The 16,958-nt window shown below is 50.3% G+C and overlaps 1 protein-coding gene across 3 annotated transcripts in view; it reads left to right on the top strand.

Moving 5' to 3' along the window:
- NFYC (nuclear transcription factor Y subunit gamma) overlaps nt 1-12,449 on the top strand; it is a 31,541-nt gene extending 19,092 nt beyond the window's left edge. The window contains exons 4-10 of one of the 3 annotated variants that reach the window (XM_062620697.1): nt 218-331; nt 2,458-2,553; nt 5,952-6,125; nt 6,450-6,608; nt 10,039-10,146; nt 10,884-10,943; nt 11,563-12,449. In XM_062620697.1, the coding sequence (XP_062476681.1) occupies nt 218-331; nt 2,458-2,553; nt 5,952-6,125; nt 6,450-6,608; nt 10,039-10,146; nt 10,884-10,943; nt 11,563-11,682 (831 nt within the window). In that variant the 3' untranslated portion in view covers nt 11,683-12,449. The remainder of the gene's footprint in view (nt 1-217; nt 332-2,457; nt 2,554-5,951; nt 6,126-6,449; nt 6,609-10,038; nt 10,147-10,883; nt 10,944-11,562) is intronic. The other 2 variants (XM_062620698.1, XM_062620699.1) reach the window with 2 other exon arrangements.
- The last annotated feature ends 4,509 nt before the right edge of the window (nt 12,450-16,958 follow it).

Raw genomic sequence — 16,958 nt, 5'->3', positions numbered from 1 at the left:
CCTGGGAATAACTTGTGCCCATCACCCCTTGTCTTTTCCATGTGACCCCTTGTGCAAAGGGAGTTCCCATCTTCTTTATAGTCATCCTTTAAAGGCTGACAGGGTCTCCATGACCTCATGGAGCTGACATTTGACCATTTGGCAAACTTTAGATGCCGAGTCCTGTTCACAGTGTGTTTAACTGGCATGTGGTGACTCTTTGGGACTCTGATTGCAGATGATCAGCGCAGAAGCTCCGGTGCTGTTCGCAAAGGCTGCCCAGATATTCATAACAGAGCTGACTCTGCGAGCGTGGATACACACAGAGGATAACAAGCGCAGGACGCTGCAGGTAACAGAGCTGCTCCCACCCAGCCTTCAGCTGCTTCACCAACTTTCCAGCTCTTTGTTTCCATAATATGAAGCATGTTTTGTGGACAGTACCTTTAGTGTCTGTGTTTACCAGTATAAACCTGTGTACCACGCACAGGGCGCAGTGCAACTGAAATGCTGTAAGCAACAACAGCAAAACCAAACCAGAGCTGCAGCTGTGAGCTAACTGACCTGCTGTGAGGACTCGGGTAGCTGTGGTGGTCAACTTGGGGTTGATTGGGTTTTCAGTAGTAGTTCTAATGTAAACCTGTAGATGATTGTATGGATAAATTGAGATGAAAACAAAAACACCCTCCTCTGGGACAGATGACTGTTTCTTCTGGATTGAGGGGCCCTCAGTAATAGTCATATTTTAGTGGTTCAGGAGTAAACTGTAACTCTTTAAGGTTAAGAATTGAAACTACACCAACAATCAGTTCAGGCCTTCAGATCAGAGGTGAGAAATTTAGGACCATGTCACGCTCCTGTACCCTGGCACTGAGATTGCTGTGGTGGCAAAGAGACACATCTGATTTCAGTCCAGAGTTGTCCTATTGGCATCCAGCCACTCAATCCTCAGTAAACTGGGCTAATGCTACTTGCTTAATTCAGGTTTTAACACAGTCACTGTCAGAGGATGTGTTTGATAGATATTCCATGATGAAGATGCTTTGTAAGTAGAAGTGCTGACTTGGGCACCTCCTCTTAAGAGTTTTCAAGCTTGGATGGGTCCATTTATTTCAGAATTGTACTTAAAACTTGATCCTAATGTGCAAGACCTTGAATTGTCTCAGGTTTTGTTGCTGTCTTGCCTTCCCCAGCAGCTGCTCTCCACATGGTCAGTCCAGCTGCAGAAATGCAGTTGCTGCTTATCAAGTACTTGGGAAGAAAACTTGGAGTGGTCTGAGTTATGGAAGTGTGTTCCCGAGGAGATTGGATTGAAGCCAGTTCTCAGCAGGGCGAATGGAACAGGAGCTGTGTCTGTTCAGGCCAAGTTTTCTTCCTGGTGAAGACACTTCTGTAACACGTGCTGCCTGCAGAACAAAAGAAGTCTCTCAGGCTTTGTGTGTGATCACTCTTTGGCAGTTAAATGCCAAAGGCAGTGTGAGGTTTAGAAATGTCAACTAGCACAAAGCGAGAAGGTTGATGGTCTTTCAGATTTCACCTCCTCATCAGGCAGCATGGGCATCTGTGTCTCAAATCTTGTTCATATACATGTATATATATAATATATATATGCTTTACAGATTTATCTTCCGCTAATGAGACTTTTAACATCTTCTTCAATTAGCCCAGCTTTGTAAAAAGGCTTGCAGGGGTTTTAAAATGACACAGTACTTCTTTTGTTGTGGTTTTATTAAGAAATTCAGCTTTTTTATCATGGGGGTTCTTTCAGATCTTAAGCATATACATTTAAGTGATGGCTTATTGCTGGGTTACTGTTTATGCAGGTCCTTAATGCTTTGACCTAATGCTATTCTTTAGCAGGCACGGTATGAAAGCAAAGTTACAAGCTGCTTGGAGCAGACATTTACCTTGCCAGTTTTTCACAGAAGCTCGTTGGCTCTTGCGCATCCTTTTTCTGATACATGTTTGGCCAGTTTGCTGAGTGCGTTTTAATCTTCATGCTTTCTTCTGCCCATTTTGCCCATCCACATGCTGAAGCTTGTTCTCAGCATCTCTTGGGATTCCCCTGCCTTGAATAAGATCCTGTAATACTTAATTTTTTTCTTTCTTTTAATCCCTGCCTAGCTCAGAGGCTCTGCAGACGTTGCTCCATGGAGCAGCCATCCAGCAAAGCTTCATTTTAGCTCACTTTGGGGTTTTAAAATGGTTTTTTTTTTTAGAAGAATTTGCCCTGTTTTTTAATGTGCTAAAAGGCTTATGGTGGTTGTCATGAGCCCTCAGTGGTGAATTACAGCTGTAATATTGTAGACAGCCTGATGGGGCCTGGTGGGTGAGTAGACGGCTGTAAAAGCACCTTCTATTGCGCATCTTGGAGGCCTCACTTGACTCAGTTAACAAGCTCTAACTGTAGTTATCCAGAGGCAAACCTGACTTCTAAAGCTGAAGAATGTATTTCTCTGTTGTTTTTTTTTTTCCTAGAGGAATGACATTGCCATGGCCATTACAAAGTTTGACCAGTTTGACTTTCTTATTGATATTGTTCCAAGAGACGAGCTGAAGCCTCCAAAGCGGCAGGTGAGACACTAACAGGCCTTATGGCTTGTCCTTTCCTTGGGGTGACTTCAGTCTGTCGTTAAACAGAGTTGATAAAACAGTACAGGATCAGATTAAACATGAGGTTTGTGCCTCTCTCTTTTACATGTGTATTTACAGTAATTTTCGTGTTCTTCAGATTTTTAATAGAAATAGAACTTGAGAGGAGATTGACAGAAGTCGGACATGGGGACGAAAACTGCTAAATAATTCTCATGCCCAATATTGCCAGTGTTAAAGAACTAACTTTAGAAAGTGTGCTGAAGCTACATCCTTTAACTTGTAAAGGGAGAAAAAGGCTCCTTTGCTTCTGCTTCCTTTGGGGCAGTCCTGGCTACTGTAAACATCCTTGACTGGAAGCTTTAAGGTGTTAAGGGGGCTTTCAGTCGGATGTTTACAGCAGCAGGCTGCCACGCTCATCTGAGCACAGGGTCTTTGAAATTTCACAAGCTGCTTGCTTTACAAAGCATTTGTTTCCCTCCATGCTTGAGACAGTGCTGAAAAGGCAACGAGGTGGGGTTGAAGCTCGGTCTTGCTGCTTCAGACACAGCTCCTGGTGGACTCATTTCTCTCCTTCACCTAAAAATGTGGTGTTTTGCTGCTGAAAGGTCACCAATTCAGTGATTGTTACAATTCCTTCAACTGGTTTTCTGCTGCTTTGGAAGGTTTGCAGTGTGTTAGTCTTTGAAAAAATCCAAGGTGGTCCTTTAGCTTCCCAAGTGAGTGCCACTGGAGAAGCTGGAAAACATCTTCCTGGCAAGGAAAACACCTTTTGTGTCACAGCCTAGGCAGGACAGGCCATGCTGCTGCTGCAGTCAGCTGGGATTAAAGTGAGCAGCATCCCAAGGCTTCATTCTGGGTGTGCTTGGAGCTCTGCTCTGCACATAACAGGGAGCATCACATACGGGAGCGTGGCACAGTTCCTTCCCCGCATTCCCTGTTTTCTCCCTGCAGCAGAGATGATTTAGCCAAAGATCATGAGTTCTGTTTCACATCAAAAATGAAGCATAGCCTGCACAGCTGCTCATGATGCTTCACTTCACGGGGGGGTGAAAGAAAACCCACGTTTGGTTTGTTCTGCTCTGTAAGCAGCCTGAGATAGCACAGGTTAATTCTGACATTGCGGATTCAGTTCTTTTAGGTGCTTCGTTTGGTTATTCTACTTTGTAGAGCTATTTTTAGAAGTACTCCATGTTTGGGAGGGAGAACATTGCCCATATCTTCTTGCTGGAGTTTTTTGACTCACATCAGAATGTTCTGATTATGGAACATTCGAGTTCTGTATTCAAATGAATGCCTGAAGTATTTTAGTAGTGCGTTAGATGCATGTAGGTTGCTTGGTTAACGTGTCTTGATGATACATCAGTCTTTTGGATTGCACAGCATCAGCAGTGAAACGCTGTTGGGTTTTGGTTTGAAAAAGGCTTTAGAGATCTGTCTGTCACTGATACATCCACTGGCTGTGAGCACTGCTGTGTCATGAGAAATGCTTCTGTTGGAAGGGAAGTTTAATGAAGAAGCAGCTGCCTGGTAAGAATGTAGTTAGGACTTTGCAGTGGAAGACACTCCTTTGCCTCAAGAGCGTTGAAAAGTGGCTGCCCGTGGGCTCGCAGCCTGCACCTCTGCCTGGGGGCACAGTCTGTGTTTTCTCTCTGCCACTGTTTGACAAGTTAGTGGTAGTTACGTGGAAGAGCTGGGAATGAAACCATCACTGTTATGTTGCTCTGGTAACTGAAGCCATGGCTGGAAAATAAAATATGCAAATGATGTGATACAATGTAGTTCAAGCAGATTTGGATTTAAAGCCATTTTTGCCTGTAGCAAACGCAGCTTAGCCTGGAATAGATGCTTACAGAAGTATTCAGTTGCTTTAGTTGCTACGGGATTCAGCTAGGAATGAAGGGTTGGAGCACTCTAGAAGTAACATGTCTGAGGACTGGGGTATACAGAAGCAGACACAGCTCTCCTATGCGTGCAGTTTGTGGTTGACTGAGATATGGCTTGTTGAATATATATTTTAAATTTGTTATTAATCCCTCCCCAAAGGATTTGATGAAGCAAATGGGAATAATCAGCAAGCTCCCATATGTAGGAAGTGTGGTGAGTACCTGATTGCAGTGGTGTGCAGTACCATGGGATAGTATCAATGTTTGCTCTGAGAGCCAAGCTTAGAAGTTGCATCTTGATTACAGCCAACTGTGAGCAGCTTCATCTTTGGGGGGTGATTTTCTGTAGGCTGTTTAAAAACCTCCCAGTAGTAAGTCTTTCCTTTAGTTGCTGTCTCTGAGAGACCTGCATCTAAGCAAAGAGGCTTTTACTCAAGCCTGGTGCCCGTCTAGCCAACATGTATTGATCTTGTGTAATGTGGATTTTTCTTCTCCTGTCCAGTTGGATATACTGAAGGTAACCCATGAACAAGCCTCATTTAACGCAGGGGAGCCAAGCAGCCTGGTGTAAGTGCGAACTACCATGTTGTAGCACGTGTAAACATCCTACACTCTCAGCTGTGAACTCGAGGTGGCTGGGAGAGGATTGTTTACGCCTTCTGCCATGGAGTGAACGTCTGTGTCCGCAGCTTCCATGTGTGCAGGATCTGGCTGCTCCTCTGAGGAGCTTAAGAGTTTGGCTTCTTAAGCGTTAACAGCTTGCACTTCACATCAGCTCTGAAAATCCACTTCTCTGCCTAAAACTCTGTTAATCACAAGGGGATTTTCCCTTCTAAAGACATACTTAAATAAAACAAACCAGCAGCATTTCAGCCTGTGCTTCTGACAGTGAGCTAGAGCAGAGCCTTTTGTTTCTTCACACTGTTGAGATACTCCTGCCACCAGCAGAATCAGGCTGCTAAGCTATGGTACAAGATGAAATTGTTACCATTCTGGAGAAGCTGGATTTAAATAAAGGCACAACAGGGTACATGAAGTCCGTGGCTTTTATTCCCAGGGGTTTAATGTCAGAGCTAGATTGAGATTTGTGTTAGGCTAAGACAAGGGTTTGGTAATGGATGAGGCTTCATAAGTCTTCTGGTGCATTTGCAATTCATTCTGAGTTAAGGTAACAGGCGATGATAGAATTCATTGGTAAGGAGTTGTGTGGATTTCGGCTATGGTAATTTTACTCATTTGCTTCTCTTAATGAAATTGGTGACTGCATATTACACAGAGGGTATTGGAAATGGTTTTGATACCCCCATAGCTGGAATAAATAAGGAAACCCTGTTTTGATTTATAATCTCATATTTATTTGGTTAAACTGTTTCAAACGAGGTATTAAAGGTATTCTCCCATAGATTGTGTTTAGGGGGCAGATGTTCCAGCTGGGGAGGGCTTGGATATGGATCTGTTCCCTCCCTGTTTACCTGGCTTTTACTTCTGCTGCAGGAAGAGGTACGTCAGGCTGTGACCCCAGCTGAGCCTGTGCAGTATTACTTCACCCTTGCCCAGCAGCCTGCTGCAGTGCAGGTTCAGGGGCAACAGCAAGGACAGCAGACCACCACGTCTACAACTACCATCCAGCCAGGACAGATCATCATCGCCCAGCCTCAGCAAGGGCAGGTGAGCCATGAGCAGCATTCAGAGGCTCTGCAGGTCAGTGTAGCTGGTGAAACCCTCACCTCACCCATGTGTGTACTGCAGTGTCCTGCTCTCACTGCTCAGAACAGCGAGTATAGGCCAAAAGCGTGTGTTCTGTTCACAACCAGGTGTTCAGATATCTCACTAACAAGGATCATCTCGATCCTGGCTTCCATTTGTGGTGATTTATGGATCAACAAGTAACAGTGGGTCTGGGAAGCAATCTGTCTGTTGTAATCCTTGTATGCTGTGGCTGTTTTGCTCATGTTCAGTCTTGCTTGGTCCTTATCCTTGTTTTGAATACAGACCACCCCTGTGACGATGCAGGTCGGAGAAGGCCAGCAGGTACAGATAGTGCAGGCCCAGCCGCAAGGCCAGAGCCAGCAGGCTCAGAGCGGGACGGGGCAGACCATGCAAGTCATGCAGCAGATCATCACCAACACAGGAGAAATCCAGCAAATCCCGGTAAGGCTTTGTCAGGAGAAATGTCTCACAGTGTTGAGAGCAAACTGTCTGCTGGTATTCTGGCACGAGACTGCAGACGTGTGCTTTTTTAACTGGAAGAGGAAGTTTGGATTGAGTGGTGTGTTTCCTGCGCTTAGAGAGGAAAACTAACCAGGTGTGACATGAAGAGGGAAATAAATCTACCCACTAGTGTAGGCACATTGCCCACCCCCAGCACTTGCCCCTGAGTGAAATAGCTACGATTCGGAAGCAATAAGAATTTCCTGGATAAACCTCAGTTCTTTACTCCAGCATGGTTTCAATAAAGCATAATTGACTTCTTTTGCCTTTACTTGGTTCTGCCTCTGCAATCTGAAGTCATGACTGGGCAGACTGAGTGGGAGAGGTGCCATCTGTGAGTTATTAATAAAATTCTATGTTATAAGAAGTATTTCTACAAGTACTTTGGGCTGGTTGAAGGAACAGCTTTGCAAAGCCAGAAGATACTTCTTCACTTTCACATCAATATGGACTTGCTGTGGCTGTAAGGAAGGGATTTTGAGTACCCACCATCAGCAGTGACATTCTGGCATGTGTCCTAGGTAAACACGTGGGTCAAAAAAGTCACATTTTTCCCCCCCTCTGTGTAACTTCCATTCACAACAAAGCCAGGTCTTTTGGTTCCCATCTGGAAAATTTCACACCTCTTAAAGAAAAATCTGTGCAGCTGTGTGTACTTAACCAGCAGCCAAAGGTCAGAGCGAGTGACCAAGACCAACATTTCACTTTGCCTTTGATTTCTGTTATTAAGCTGAGCTTTCACAGCAGTGCTGCTCTTCAAGACTTGTGGAGCTTCACTCCCTATGGCTGGAAACGCTTGTGCTTTGTCACAGCGTCTTGAAGAAAGTTTCAGTTGTGGGTGTTGCCAGGTTTTTCCTACCCACTTCCAAATTCTTTTCACCTCTTGAAGTCTCCAGCTAATTTCTGCTGCTTGGCTTAAGGTGTTGGTCAGAAAGGAAGCGAATTGCTTGTCAAATACAGTGCTTTACTATGGACAACCTTTTTCTTCCCTGTGATCTTCTCTACCTTTCTTTTTACATCTTTTTTCCTTTATGAAAGTCTCTCTGAGATACTTGTTCTACAGAGCATTTTGGAAAGAGATATCCACCTCCAGCCTCAGCGAGTCCGTTAGAACAGCACTGAACATTGCAGCATCCTCCTTTGGTTCAGCAGTAAAAGGAACGGTTCAGTCTTGTTTTCCAGCTGTCTCCAGTGAATTCTGTAACTCACTAAAAGGAGGAGGATTGGACATCTACTAGGAGAAGGGATTCTTTATAGTGAGGGGGCTGTAACCTGCTGAAAGAGCTGTTCTCTGCATAGGTGGATCCCATTGCAAGTGGTCCCGTGTTTTAGGAGTGTGAGACTGGAGACTCTTCTCTAGTGTCTGCTTTTGGCCAAGCATGTGTTTCTACTTTCCTCTTGCTTGAGAGCATCTAAGAGTAGGTAGCTGGTCCTCAGAAGCTCCTTACACTGCTGAGTGTAGTATCTTTTGTCTTTGGGAGCACTTGGGTCTCTGACAATTGTAGGACTCCAAAACAGAGCAACTTTGGAACAGCGTCTTAATGAAACAGTCACAATTCACACTTCTGGATCTAGCAGGGATGCTGTTTGCACTGTAATTAAGAGGATTTTTCGTAATCGCAACGTGTTGAAGAATCAAGTTTGTGCTGAAGGAAGCATCTTCCCATTGCTCACTTCAGAGAGTGAAGTAAAATAGGACATGAAGCTGTGTGTTTGCTACATGCTTTGTAATGCCCTGACCTGTTTGATTCGTGAGAATTTCAGCCCTTGGTCTCTTCAGTGCTGCTGCCTATTCTGCTCTTCCTGCTGTGCTTGTCTGATTTTTCCCTTGGGTTTCCTTTCTTCTTGTAGTTAGTGCTGTCTTCTCATAGTTCCTTTTCTCTCTGGTATGTGTTAGGGTTTAGCAAAGAATCTTTCATAACACTAATGTGACAGTTCACAACTCTCATGAAGCTGGCCTTGCCTCTGGCGACTGCAGGAGTGTTCAGAGAATCTCACCAATGTTCTCTGCTGGTTTCCCACATGCACTAATCCCATGTGCCCATCTCTGCTGTGATTTACCAGTTAGGACCACGGGTTGCCTGTGGAGAGGTGGCTTACAAACTGAGACAACCTGGGAGGAAGTGTGTGTGTCAGTGAAATGGTCATCACTTGTTTGACTACGTTAATTTTGTTTGAGACTTAACCAGTGTCTCACCAGACCTCGCTGGGCTTTGGAGCTGGCTCTCACTGCTGATGGAACGCTTTCTGAATCGCTTTTCACCCATTCAGTTCATGGTGTAGTTAAAATGGAAGCAGGAAGCCCCCAGTGTGAAAAACAAAATCTGCTGGCAGATCCCAGTGCAGAAACAAATTCTTTATTGAAATGTTGATGTTCATGTGCAGTTTATTTGCTCTTGAAATAATCTTGGAGCTTTTAGCCACAGCTAGTGAAGTCAGCAGCCTCTGTGTAAATGCCAAGACTGAGTTCTAGGCAATTGAATCTTTGTCAGTGAGTGGTTTGTGAAGTATTTTGTATGTCCTTCTTTCCCCTTTGTAAAATGAAGAAAACTCAAAACCTTTTTCTGTATATAATTAACCTTAAGACATCTAAATGTCCTGAAGTTAAATAACACAAAATGAAAAACTCAGCTGTAGTATCAATCATACTGTGACCCTTTTATTGCTTGGATGTGTATTAGCTGTTTATATCACAGGTTAGCATGATGACAATGTCTTCGTATCCCACACCCCCAAGCATCTCACCTTGCAAGATCAGGGTTGTAGGAAATAAATTTGTGTTTCAGTGTTGTACACAAAGCATCAACACAGAAAGTGCCGGCCTTTGCCAGGTGGGGGTTGATGTATATTGGCAGAGAGCTGCATTAAAAGCTTCCAAATATATCCTTGGGTTTTGTCATCTCAGCTGTCTTTATTTATGTGAAAATATCCCATATATTCTGTAATATTTCTTTGGCAGGATATGATAGGAGTGTCATTATGTGCAGCTAGCTCCTAGCAGCTTTCTTTATGTGAAGTGCTACATCATAGTAATTCAGTTCTCGTAACCAAAAAGAAGTGTTCTCAAAGCTCTCTGAAACGGAGCAGTTAATGTGCTTCAGCTGCTAACTGACCACCCCCGTTCTGGAGCAAGAGGTAATGTTGGGCTTCCTCAGGGGTTTACCTTAGGAATGTGCAGGAGTTCTGTGGAGCTCGCTCTTGCTTGGCAGGGTCTGTGGTAGTTACTCATCTAAACCGTTAATCAAGCGAAGCTTCCCGGTGTCATCTGTTACTCTGGCTCCTGTTGTGGAAACGAGAAGGGAGGTTTGTGTGTTTCAGGTTACAGTTACCTGTTTAATTTTCTTTCCCTGCCCCCTCCACTTGTCTCCAGGTTCAGTTGAATGCTGGCCAGCTGCAGTATATCCGCTTAGCCCAACCTGTGTCAGGCACCCAGGTAGTCCAGGGGCAGATCCAGACGCTTGCAACCAATGCACAGCAGGTATGCACGGGAACAGCAGGGCTGACATGAACTGGTAAAGTGTTGTTCCCTAGCTCCTGAAACTGCAAATCCCAGTTGAATTTACCAACTCTTGGGCTAGGTCTCCTGCATTTCTTTTTCTTCCCTTTACGTTCATCACAATAATGAAGCAAGGAGCGTAGAGGAAGCCTCCTTTACCTGTACGTGAAAGGTGCATGCATATATGTATGTATGTGTGTGTGTCTCTGTACAAAGCTCATGCTGCTTCTGAGCTGGTTGCCAGTAAAACTCCAGTTCATCAACCTTCTCTTTATACTTCTGCTCCTTCTGGCCGGGTGAGGGAGAAGCAGCTGTGCAGCCTCTCAGGAAAGCTGTTTCAGAGGTGAAACATCAAGACCAGCGTTGCTGCCAGAAGGTTCTCTCATGTTCTTGTTGAGGCTGGTCTCTTAAGGGATTCTTCTCTGCCTTCAGAGGATAGGAAAGCTGCTGCTTTTCTGTGATCCTGAAGGCCACGTTCTAAGTCAGGAGATGCTTGTGTCTGGTTTGTAAGGCCTGAATCCCTTGTCCTTTGTTCTTGACTTGCCATTAGCACCAGCATGACTTTGGGCTGGCGGCATAAGCTGTATCTTACCACGTGGTGGGGTAATGATGTTTGAAAGAGTCTAAAAGCTCTTGAAAAGCAGCAGCACAATATTGTTAGTGGGGTTCTGACCCTCTGCAAAGTGCTGTCAATGATCATCCTTCTCTTATCCTTGTAGATAACGCAGACAGAAGTCCAGCAAGGGCAGCAGCAGTTCAGCCAGTTCACAGATGGACAGGTAAGAACTTGGAGTCCCTGGGTCCTACACCCTTTTGAAGTCAAGGACTAGAAAGACTGTCCAGAAGTCTGCATGTTCTAGCAAATCTGCCTATCCTGGTAAAACCCTGCTACTGCTGGCGAGCCCTGACCAGGAGCAGGGTAAGTGGATGCTGTGCCAGTCTTAATTCAGATGCATTCCCTGTGTTCTGCTGCCTTCACTCTCAGTTAATCCAGTCCCTTGCACTCTGGGTGGGATCTGTTTTAGTCCTAACCACCTCAGTCTGGGCACAGAGGCCAGGTTGGATGGGGCTTGGAGCAGCCTGCTCTAGTGGAAGGTGTCTCTGCCCGTGGCAGGGGGTTTGAACTGGATGAGCTTTACGATCCCCTCAGCCCAAACCAGTCTGGGATTCTGTGATCAGAAATTCACAGGATGACTGTTAGGATTTAGCAGCAAATGTCTAGCAGTGATTTCATGGCCTGTTTTTTCAGGGGGATGGATTTTACTTGGACCTGCGAATTGTTGTTAAGGCCACCTCTAAATCTGTGGGGTTAATGCACCATGTTCTGCTCAGAGGGAGCTGGTGCTGGATGTCATGAGAACTGACAGTCATTTCTTTCCCTTCCTTCATCTCTGCCAGCAACTTTATCAGATCCAGCAAGTGACCATGCCTGCAGGCCAGGACATCACCCAGCCCATGTTCATCCAGTCCACCAACCAGACCTCAGATGGCCAAGCCACACAGGTGACAGGGGACTGAGCAGGGACCTTGGAGCAAGTTGTCTCTGTGTAGGAAGGAGCACGTACCAGCTTGACGTGTGCCATCCCGCCCTGGTCTGGTGAATACATCTGCTTCTGTGTCTCTGTACTCGGTATTAAGCCTATAGTAGGCTGCGTTCTCCGGTGCACTGTACACCTTCCTCTGGTGGGTATGAGGGAATATCCAACAGACACTGCCAAGAATGCAATATTTTTATTTTTAGAAATCAAAATTTCTGTGTATTCAGCTGCTTGTTCAAACCTATAAAACCTGAAAGAGAACTCATCAAGAGGAGATTGTAGCATCTCATTGAACAACGACGTGTAAAACGTTTTTACCTAGTACGATTATTAAAGGGTGCTGCATCTGATTTGTTGTAAGAGCATTCCCAGTATTGTGTTTTCTCTCTGACTAGAGCTAGATTCAGTCCTCCCGTCTCAGTGGTTTGTTAGGGGAGTGGGGGGAATGTGTGTGTTAGATTTTCCTCTCCTGCCTCCTTTTTTGGTAAGCCAGAGCATTGGCTACATGCAGCTCGAGGGCAGGGAGCAGGGGAGGAGTAATTAAAGTGAAAACAAATAAACCCCATTCCTTGCATTATGACTGTATTTTCTAAGGGCAAAAGGTTCTTTAATTTGGCCTGGTTTATTCCAGGAACACTAATGGAAGTGTGGACAAACCCCAGCCCTGCTGTCAACTGTTGTACCAGCTGCAGTCCCTGCATGTAATATAAGCTTCATAAAATGAAATAAATCTCCTTTGTAAGATAACGTGTGTGCTTTCTTTGAGCCCCAGGGCCTGGTGTCAGCCTGCCAAGGCAAAGAGCATCCTCAGTCCCTGGAAAATACCCCACTGAAGTAGTGAAACCAGCAACAGTGTTTAAGGGTGGGCTGGATGAGGGCTCGAATGGGGAGGTGGCTGTTCTGTGGCTGCCTCCCACAGCAAGGGGAGCTCCACGCACTGATCAGTGTCTGAGTGCAGGCCTTCAGCTGTGGGTGCTGTGGCTGCACTGCCTCTCCCTGCAGCTTCCCTGCTCATCCAGCAGCAGGGAAGGGGTTTGGGGCAGGCTTAACTGAACACACTGTGAGTACCCCAGTGGTGCTGGGTCACTGAGTCTCACTCAGGTCTTAGCTAATCATGGGTGTGAGTCTGAGAGCCTCACGCTGTGACACAGTTGGCACTTGGTCCAGGAGCGGCTCCGTGGCTTCGTGTGGTGCCTGCTGGGGCCGGTGCCAGCGCTGGCTCCTGCTGCTCTCTGCCAGCAGCACTCAGCGTGCTGCGGTTTCACAGCGAGGAGGAGCCTTGGCCCACCTGTGTCGTGCGCTCCCCCGCAGTGCCCAGGGACCCGGGGTGAGGAGCAGCCCTGGGTGCCCTTTGTCCTGCTTGAGGAAGGAAAACTCCTCTCCAGCCCTTCACTGCTGGAAACTGCTCATCTGGAGCTGGCTCCTCCAGTCGGCCGTGGGACCTTGCTGCACGGGCTGCACCTCCTGGCCTTTGTAAGAGTTCATTTACTTGGTTGTAAGTGTTTTCCCTGGCCCTGCAGTGCCTGCGAGCCAGCAGCGGGATGCTGCAGCCCGGCGCCTTCCCAGGCATCATCATTCAGAGGCAGGGCTCTGGAGGAGCATCTCCTGTGCATGGAAATGATGAACTTGGAGGGGGAAAATGAACCTCCCGTGAAAGCTCCGTGCTTGGCACCGGCCGCGAGAGGGCACCCGTGAGCGCTGAGCTGGGAATGGGTTGGAATGGTTCGTGTTGCAGGAGTAAACCGCTTGCGGGGCGGAGAGCGGCAGTGAGGCGCTGCGCCTGGAAGGAGAGAGGTTTCCGGCGGCAGTCTCTGTCTCTAGCTGGCGGCGACGCTGCTTCTGACCCGCTCGGTATCGCCTCGATGGTCGCAGACAGATCTCGCCCTGGAGTGTGAGAATTTAATGGGCAGTAAATGCCGGTTGTGTTAATGTGTAGCTAATAATGGAGATACGGCTCTGTGAGGCTCCAGAGTGCCCTCGCTTGTTTGAAAAAGTATTTCAGGGGGAGCGAGCAGCGTGTTTTGGAGAGAGCTGACCTCGTTTGTCTGTCCCAGCTCGGTGAACCTCGGGTGCTAACGGGAGCCAGATCTCCTGCATGAGGACTTTGGTTATCTTCCGAGGGAGCCTGATGGCAAATCGGGTGATGGGGGGCGATGGAGGAGGTCGGGCGCGTTCCCGAGGGCTGAGGGACGTGTGGGACCCTCTGCAGGGGGTGCTGATGGAGGTTGCAGAGCCAAGACGCCTCCAGGGAGCCGGGGGGGGTGAAAGCTGATGAGGAAGCAGCGGTTTGGGTTTCCGTTTCTCCTCAGGGCTGATGAGCTCAGCACAAGCCGCGCGGCTGGGGTTGGCGCTGGTGGGGTTTGGTGCTTGGCCAGCCCTCGCCCAGGCGCGGGGGTGAAGCTGCCCTCTCGCAGCCTCTCCCGGTGCAGGGTCTGGGCTCCCACCTGCAGCAGGAGCCGTGCCCCTGGGGAGCAGCGCTGGAGCGGGAATTTCCTGCATCTTCGCGGAAGGAATCTGGGTGTGAAGTGTCCTGGAGCCGCAGAGCCAGGGGTGCAGAGCTCTCTCGAAGCCCTCAACCCGCTTCCTGCCTCGCCTTTGGAGCTGGGGAGCGGGGCCGAGGCCCTGACCCATCCCCTGCAGGCAGCGCTGCGGCGGAAGCGTCCCGGTTCCTCCCGCGGGGCCGCGCTGGGCCGTGCCCCAGCTCCCGGCCGTGCTGGCTCCGCTCCGAGCGCGGGCTCAGCGCAGGCGGGGGCCGACAGAGCCGGGGCCGGGCCGAGCAGCCCCGCTGGCCCCCAGGGCTCCCCCGGCGGGACGGAGCCCTCGGAGCGCCCCAGCCTCTTGCTCGTCGGAGCGCGTGCGAGCACCGAGCCAGGAGCTCATCGCGCTGGGCCGGGGCCAAGCCCCAGCACAAGCAGGTGCTCTGCAGCCTCCCCGTGCCGCCGCCACCGCTGCTGCTGTCCCCGGGGCTCGCCGGCTCCTGGGGCACCGCCAGCACCGGGTCCCCTGAGGCCTCGTCCGTCCCTCACTGTCCCGGCCGCCAAGGCCCGAACCCATCTCCCTGGCACGGAGGGGGCTGCCCGCATCCTCCCCACCGCGATGCCACCCCCAGCGTCCCCCCACGACCAGGGCGCCAGGCTGAGGCTTTGCTCCGGTGCCGGGCTCGCCCCCCTCCCGCCTGCCCCGCTCCCAGCCCGCGGCCCTGCAGCCGCATACCAGGACTGCAAAACTTACTGGAAATCCTGTGGATGCAAATCCCGGCCTCCCGCCCGTGCCAGGAACCGGAGCTCAATCCCGAGGGGGCAGCAGGCTCTGAGCACGCTGCCTCCCCGCTCGCCACCGCCCGGCCTCGGGAATCCTCTTTAGCTCCGCATGGGAAGGATGCTCTGCGGGACCCCGGGGTGGCTTCCCAAAACCTCCACCGGTTCTGACGGAGGGGTCAGCACCGTGCAGATTCAGGCTCCCTGGCTCCATCCCAAACCCTCCCCACCCCAGGATGGATCGTGGTTCCCAGGGTTGTGAGGCAGGGGTGGGCATTAATGTGGTGACCCCCAACCCCATGGCCCCAAAGCGGATGCAGCGGGGAGGGCAGCTGGTGGTGACGAACCCTCTCCCCTAACTCATGAGCAGCTCTCGGACTCCGGCACAGTTTAGAGAAGTGACGTCTTTGTTTAAAACGGAATCCTTCAGCAGCTCCTCACCCACAAACAGCTCCGCCGGTGCCTCCCCGGGACACCAGCCTGGATGTTCCCCATCCAGCGGTGGAGCACAGCAGCAACGAAACAACTCCACAACCGCCCCGACTCCTCTCCAGCAAGGGCCCACCTTGGCCGCAGTCCTTTCCAGGTCACCTTCCCTCTGCCCCCGCCGCAGCCCGGAGGCTTTAATCAATCACCAGGTGAAACCTAAACCTTGGGCATACGCTGAACCGAAGGCAGCCGGTGAAGGTCAAGGTGCTCCCGCTGCCGGGGCCGAGGCGTTCCGGGGGCACCCTGAGCTCAGCCAGGGCCATGGTCCAGGAGCTGCGTTCCCAGCAGAGGGGGTGAGGGCAGGAGGGGAGCACAGAGGAGACCCCGCAGCTTCCCTGGGGAGAACTGGGCTTGGATTCACAGGATCGCAGCCTCCATGGACACGGCTCTCGCTGCAGTGGGGGCCGAGTGGCAGCAGGATGGGGCAGCATCCTGGGAGGGGATGCGGGCTGGTTCCTGGGGCGAGTTTCACCAGCACCAGTCCCTGTGCACCAGTAAATAACATTTGCTGTTGTCTATTAAAATAACCTCTTTATGGTGCGGTTCCCCAGAGCTCCCCAAGACCGCAGTGCTCAGAGGGCCCGTGCCAGGATCTCCAACACCACGTTAAATAATTCACCAACCAAAGGCTTTAGGTTGCTCTGCTCTGAGCCCTGCGGGGGTGGGGGGACCCCGCTGCTGCAAAGGTGCAGAGGGTGCACGGGGACAGCAGGGACGGGACTCCTCTGCCCCTGGGTTGCTTGGGAAAGGGACTCCCAGCACCTGCCTCAGTTTCCCCAGTGGTTAATGGGAGGCTGTGTGGAGGGGCATCAGGCAGATGGGAAAACCGCTGGGAAACACACCTGTAGGTATTTGGTGTCCCTCTAAACCTCGGTGTGCCCAGGAATTCCTGGCCCCTGAGCAAAGGAAAGGAAAGGGGTGGCCTGGGCTGGGGTACTCTGTGTCAAGCAGCAGGGGGGGGGCGTCGGTGCCAGCTGCCCCATGGAGCTTGTGCCTGGGGTGCTCCAGCCAGAGATCTCTGATGCCATGGGGTTTGGGAAGCTGAATCCCAGGGTGCTCCAAACCGCCTGATTTGGGATGCTCATTCCCGAAGTGCTCCACACCCCCTGGTTTGGGATGCTTGCTCCATGCCCCATGGCTTGGGATACTCACAGGATGCTCCGCACCCCGTGGTCTGGGATGCTCACTCCCGGGGTGCTCCACAACCGTGGCCGGGGCTCGCTGCCCGCTGCTGGGGGGCAGCAGAAGTCCCCGCTCCCCAGTACCCTCACGGGGAAGGGTCCCGCAACCGGACCGGAGCTCCCACCGGGGAAACCGATGGAGGCGGCCCCGCGCTCCTTCTCCCCCCACCTCCAGCCCCGTCCCGGCGGAGCCCCGGGGGCGGGGGCCAGGTACGGCGGGGCGGGCCTGCCCCGCGGGGGAGGGCCCGGCGGCGGGCAGCTAAAGGCAGGTGGCACCGGGAGCGGGACCGGGGCGCGCCGCGTCCAAAGGAGGAGCGGCGGCAGCGCGG

The sequence above is a fragment of the Pezoporus occidentalis genome, unplaced genomic scaffold (assembly GCF_034315485.1).
Source record: "Pezoporus occidentalis ecotype Australia unplaced genomic scaffold, CSIRO_AGI_Poc_V1 ctg223, whole genome shotgun sequence".
NCBI lineage: Eukaryota > Metazoa > Chordata > Aves > Psittaciformes > Psittacidae > Pezoporus > Pezoporus occidentalis.
This window is presented reverse-complemented; position numbering and strand designations above follow the sequence as displayed.